The following is a 6,656-nucleotide window of genomic DNA, read 5'->3' on the forward strand; positions in this document are numbered from 1 at the left end:
CACATATATATATATATATATATATATATATATATATATATATATATATATATATATATATATATATATATATATATATATATATATATATATATATATATATATATATAATATATATATATATACATATATATATAGCAGAATAGGAATTTTCCATCTCAAAAAATGGGTGAGGAGCAAAAAGGGTAAACCCTCTTATTTCCAGAGGCTGGCACAACACCCGTCAGGTAAATGCTGGTTTATCCACGAGGTTGACTGGGAACAGCACAGATATATTTACCACAATCCACCGAGTACAAGAAGGTCAAGCTTCAGACTGTACAGTGCCTATAATTATAAAGTTACCTGTTCTATATAAGCCGCCACTGTTATCATACAATGTTTTATAACTGGAAATTCGCACCACCAGCTGATATAAATGTAAATAAATGAAAATCAGAATCAGAATTATTTTCATAACTTGAGAAATTTTGCCCGTGAATGGAAATAACTTTTTTTTTTACATGAGAATATGAATATTTAAATAATTAATTCGTAAGTGACTAGAGCACCAAAGGTCCTTTATTCGTAATTCATGTTAGCCTAGTATAAATAGATCATTTGATTCGTAATTTATTTAGCCATAAATAACAATAGATGCCAGTCCCTGTCTAATATATCTGCTGCTACCCTCAGGATGGTGATGTACCTTATAATTATGTAAATTTGTAAAGTATATCTGTTTAGTTTTTACACTTACCTTCACTCTCTGTTGTACAACTTCCTGAACTCGGGTCACCGTGACAGTGACGGTATAGTTGGTACAAGGTGTGACGTTGTTGATGTTGTAGCTGGTGATGGTGACGATGACACTCCCACCGGGGCTGTCAGTGGCGACCCAGCTTACTTTATATTGGGTGATGACTCCCTGTGGCTTAACTGGAGGACTCCACCACACACTCAGTGATGACTCAGGTAACGAATTCACCATCATGTTTGATACCTCTCCAGGGACTGAAACGCATTAACAAGTCTGTCATAACCTATATTAGCAAATAACTATTGCAATAATAAGAAAGCTTCTAATTTTTTTTAAAATTCATATTGACATTAGTTCACATGTGTTCGCAATAAAACTAATATCAAGAAGTATATTTAATATATCAAGAAGTATAATATATCTCTAAGTATATAAAATAAAATACCTCAAGTTATACTTCCAGTTTATATATTATTAAGGCCTAAATTAGATATTGTGAGGTTCTGGCGACCATATTACAGAATGGATAACATACAGAGGAACATGACAAAGTTGGTCCCATGTATCAGAAATCTTCCGAAAAAGTAATATTAAGATTTAAAAAAAGATGTAGGAAAACGGGATAAAGGAATAAGAGGAAAAGTGGGCGGATGGATCTATAACTTCTTAACAAATATAACAAAAAAGTAACAATAAACAGAGTAAAGACAGGGGCGGCTACAGTGAACAGTTGTGTTCCACAACTTATAGTACTCTCACCCATCCTTTTCCTCATCCTCATATCTAACAGACATGCAAGTCGCTACACCATGTCCTTCTTGCCTGACAATACCAGAATTTCCATGATAGTGTCATCCACTGAGGAATCTTCAAAGCTACAACCGGACATTTGCAAGTTTTTCACTGAACCTCAGAAAACAATATGAAGTTGTTACGCCCTTTGTTCACCTTCTGTAAACAGTCTGTTTTTAATGTACAATTTCTTTTTTTTTTTCACTTATATTACTGGCATCCTTATTAGTAGCTAAAATAAGGATGCTTTACTTTATATTATCTGGCCATAAATTGTTTAGTTTTGTACATAGGTAGGATGTTTATATAGTTTAAACTGCTGATGCGGTGTTAAGCATCACACTATCATTAAGATAAGATAAGATAAGATTTCGTTCGGATTTTTAACCCCGGAGGGTTAGCCACCCAGGATAACCCAAGAAAGTCAGTGCGGCATCGAGGACTGTCTAACTTATTTCCATTGGGGTCCTTAATCTTGTCCCCCAGGATGCGACCCACACCAGTCGACTAACACCCAGGTACCTATTTGCTGCTAGGTGAACAGGACAACAGGTGTAAGGAAACGTGTCGAAATGTTTCCACCCGCCGGGAATCGAACCCGGGCCCTCCATGTGTGAAGCGGGAGCTTTAGCCACCAGGCCACCGGGCCCATTACAAGCCTCATTAAAAACAGTCACAAGCACCACCAGAATAGCATCAGAAACAGCAACAGTCAGCACTACTTACTGCCCTCGTCTGTGGTCCCGTTGTTGCAGCTATCATTAGTGTAAGCTCCTTCAGTAGTGTTGGCTGCTACACAGACAGTGTAGCTGGTCCAGGCGTCGAGGTCGGTGATGGTGTAACTTAACAAGCTGGTGAGATGTTCTCCAATAACTACATCTTCACCAGCTTGTCTCCAGGTAATCTTATAGGTAATGATGCAGTTCCCGGCACCTTGTGCCTTGGGCCAGCTGACTGCCAGCTGAGAAGATTGATCTATCACTGTGGTCACCTTGATGTAGGAGACTGGTTGAGGGTCTGGGGGGGAGGGTAGCAAGATTCAGTGTGAGAGAATAATATTCCAGCAACAATATATAACATAATGAAACGTTTTCTAATAAATATGTTATAGTGTTTGCTTACGTGTCTTTCTAAACCAACTTGTCGGTATTTATTACCAAGGTTTATACCATAACATAATGATAAATCTGGTTGTTTCTGTCATGGAATAAAGATGCAATTTGAACTGAATATTAAGTTCGTGTAAATTTTGAAACCTTTAGATTACTTTAACCCCTAAAAATGAGGTTAATGAAAACTCTCAACTTATGTACTCACACGCTGAGAGATGCACAACTCTCAGTGCACAAGCAATTGTGCAGCATCTCCTTTATGAGGAGGTCGCTGTCTGACTCATTACAAGCTAAGACTTTTTTTTTACACAGGGTTTGACAAGGTTAGGTTACGGATCCTTAGCTTTATTGACAAGCAATTTACAGGTTAAGGATTCCTAGCTTTATTGACAAGCTAAGAGCTCTCTCTCTCTCTCTCTCTCTCTCTCTCTCTCTGTCTGTCTCTCTCTCTCTCTCTCTCTCTCTCTCTCTCTCTCTCTCTCTCTCTCTCTCTCTCTCTCTCTCTCTCTCTCTCTCTCTCTCTCTCTCTCTCTCTCTCTGTCTCTCTCTCTCTCTCTCTCTCTCTCTCTCTCAATATCTCTCTCCCTCCCTCTTGCTCGCCAAGTTTATGGAATATGAGGGATAACTTTCTTGGACAAGTCACCGACCAAACCGAATCAAACATTTTAATAGTATTTGACTGGGTTCGTTTCTCCTGAAAAATTCAGAAATGCTCCTGTGCATTTTTTAATGTTTAATTACAGTTCCTGGACCTTTAGAAGATCTTAAATTACAAAGACGCTTATTCAGATCAACTAACAGAGTGAGAAATAATCTAGGAGGAAAATTGTTTGCTTCTGAAAAATTTAATGTTAAATTAGTTTAAATTATATTTTATACTGTAATATTTTATCATTCATTTGGTTATGAGTAATTTTAAAAATTGTTTAATTCTCTTATAAATATATTTTATAATATAATTGAAACCAACAACATTAAACAATGATTTTTTTTGTTTTTATAAAATGAGTAATAATTTATTTTTTTACCGTGAGTCAGTGTTGATATAGATTGGTGAACTTCATGGCCGGCTTCATCTGCTTCATTCCAGGGCTGGAGAGTGACAGTGTAGTTAGTACACGACACAAGACCTGTGATAGTATACGTGTTGTTACCATCAGTGACATTGTCAGTCCCACCGTTGTCCTCGGGACTCCAGCTGATGGTGTAATAGGTCGCTCCTGACACTTCATCCCACACAGCCTCTATACTGTTTGTTGACGATGTCAGCTCAAGTGTTGGATCATCATCTGGTGAGAAAAATTACAGATAAACATATTTTTAATTAATGATGCACCCCGAGAACAAGGAGATACATTTAGTGTTTGTCGGAACAATATTCTCTTCCTCTAAGTCTAAGGTTACCATGTGATGACTAGAGAACGCCTCTTCTGATAGGCTTCAAACTTCCAAAACTGAGGTATCTTACAAATAGGATAGTGTAAATACCACTTTGCCAAATGGGAGAACTAGTTAAACCATACTTTATATTGGCGTCTGTAACCAATAAAATGTAAATATGAAAATCATTGTTGCTTTCATTATATTATGCATTTATATATATATATGTATATATATATAATATATATATGTACACACATATATATATTATGTATATTATATATATATATATATATATATTATATATATATATGCAAGATTACAGGTACGTCTTGCTACTTCTACTTACACTTAGGTCACACTACACATACATGTACATGTTTATTTATACACACTCATCTGAGTTTTCTTTGATTTTATCTTAATAGTTCTTCTTCTTATTACTTTTCCTTTTATATCCATGGGGAAGTGGAATAAGAATCTTTCCTCCGTAAGCCATGCGTGTTGTAAAAGTCAACTAAAATGCCGGGAACAATGGGCTAGTAACCCCTTTTCCTGTAAAGATTACTAAAAAGAATAAGAAGAAGTAAATTGTCAAAGTGGAAAGTCTGAATGTGCGTGGATGTTGTGCAAATGATAAGAAAGAGATGATTGTGGATGTTATGAATGAGAAGAAACTGGATGTCCTGGCTTTAAGTGAAACAAAGCTGAAGGGGGTGGGAGAGTTTCAATGGAGAGGAATAAATGGGATTAGGTCAGGGGTTTCAAATAGAGTTAGAGCTAAAGAAGGAGTAGCAATAATGTTGAAGGATAAGCTATGGCAGGAAAAGAGGGACTACAAATGCATAAATTCAAGGATTATGTGGAGTAAAATAAAGATTGGATGTGAAAAGTGGGTTATAGTAAGCGTATATGCACCTGGAGAAGAGAGAAGTGTAGAGGAGAGAGAGAGATTCTGGGAAATGTTGAGTGAATGCGTGGGGAGTTTTGAATCAAGTGTGAGAGTAATGGTGGTTGGGGATTTCAATGCTAAAGTGGGTAAAAATGTTATGGAGGGAGTAGTAGGTAAATTTGGGGTGCCAGGGGTAAATGTAAATGGGGAGCCTTTAATTGAGCTATGTGTAGAAAGAAATTTGGTAATAAGTAATACATATTTTATGAAAAAGAGGATTAATATACAAGGTATGATGTAGCACATAATGAAAGTAGTTTGTTAGATTATGTATTGGTGGATAAAAGGTTGATGGGTAGGCTCCAGGATGTACATGTTTATAGAGGGGCAACTGATATATCAGATCATTATTTAGTTGTAGCTACAGTTTGAATAAGAGGTAGATGGGAAAAGAGGAAGGTGGCAACAACAAGTAAGAGCGAGGTGAAAGTGTATAAACTAAGGGAGGAGGAAGTTCAGGCGAGATATAAGCGACTATTGGCAGAAAGGTGGGCTAGTGCAAAGATGAGTAGTGGGGGGTTGAAGAGGGTTGGAATAGTTTTAAAAATGCAGTATTAGAATGTGGGGCAGAAGTTTGTGGTTATAGGAGGGTGGGGGCAGGAGGAAAGAGGAGTGATTAGTGGAATGATGAAGTAAAGGGTGTGATAAAAGAGAAAAAGGTAGCTTACGAGAGGTTTTTACAAAGCAGAAGTGTTATAAGAAGAGCAGAGTATATGGAGAGTAAAAGAAAGGTGAAGAGAGTGGTGAGAGAGTGCAAAAGGAGAGCAGATGAAAGAGTGGGAGAGGCACTGTTAAGAAATTTTAATGAAAATAAGAAAAAATTTTGGAGTGAGTTAAACAAGTTAAGAAAGCCTAGGGAAAGTATGGATTTGTCCGTTAAAAACAGAGTAGGGGAGTTAGTAGATGGGGAGAGAGAGGTATTAGGTAGATGGCGAGAATATTTTGAGGAACTTGTAAATGTTGAGGAAGAAAGGGAGGCGGTAATTTCATGCACTGGCCAGGGAGGTATACCATCTTTTAGGAGTGAAGAAGAGCAGAATGTGAGTGTGGTGGAGGTACATGAGGCATTACGTAGAATGAAAGGGGGTAAAGCAGCTGGAACTGATGGGATCATGACAGAAATGTTAAAAGCAGGGGGGGATATAGTGTTGGAGTGGTTGGTACTTTTGTTTAATAAATGTATGAAAGAGGGGAAGGTACCTAGGGATTGGCGGAGAGCATGTATAGTCCCTTTATATAAAGGGAAAGGGGACAAAAGAGATTGTAAAAATTATAGAGGAATAAGTTTACTGAGTATACCAGGAAAAGTATACGGTAGAGTTATAATTGAAAGAATTAGAGGTAAGACAGAATGTAGAATTGCGGATGAGCAAGGAGGCTTCAGAGTGGGTAGGGGATATGTAGATCAAGTGTTTACATTGAAGCATATATGTGAACAGTATTTAGATAAAGGTAGGGAAGTTTTTATTTCATTTATGGGTTTAGAAAAGGCATATGATAGAGTGGATAGAGGAGCAATGTGGCAGATGTTGCAATTTTATGGAATAGGTGGTAAGTTACTAAATGCTGTAAAGAGCTTTTATGAGGATAGTGAGGCTCAGGTTAGGGTGTGTAGAAGAGAGGGAGAATACTTCCCGGTAAAAGTAGGTCTTAGACAGGGATGTGTAATGTCACCATGGTT

At 37.2% G+C, this 6,656-nt stretch overlaps 1 protein-coding gene across 1 annotated transcript in view; it reads right to left on the reverse strand.

Annotated features, from left to right (window-relative positions):
* The window catches only part of LOC138853364 (receptor-type tyrosine-protein phosphatase H-like), a 30,179-nt gene that overhangs the window by 5,786 nt on the left and 17,737 nt on the right, over positions 1-6,656 (reverse strand). Inside the window, exons 6-8 of the mRNA XM_070089589.1 lie at positions 3,672-3,932; positions 2,258-2,548; positions 740-993 (exon numbers count right to left, since the gene is read on the reverse strand). Of these exons, the coding sequence (XP_069945690.1) occupies positions 740-993; positions 2,258-2,548; positions 3,672-3,932 (806 nt within the window). The remainder of the gene's footprint in view (positions 1-739; positions 994-2,257; positions 2,549-3,671; positions 3,933-6,656) is intronic.

The sequence above is a fragment of the Cherax quadricarinatus genome, chromosome 29 (assembly GCF_038502225.1).
Source record: "Cherax quadricarinatus isolate ZL_2023a chromosome 29, ASM3850222v1, whole genome shotgun sequence".
Taxonomy (NCBI): domain Eukaryota; kingdom Metazoa; phylum Arthropoda; class Malacostraca; order Decapoda; family Parastacidae; genus Cherax; species Cherax quadricarinatus.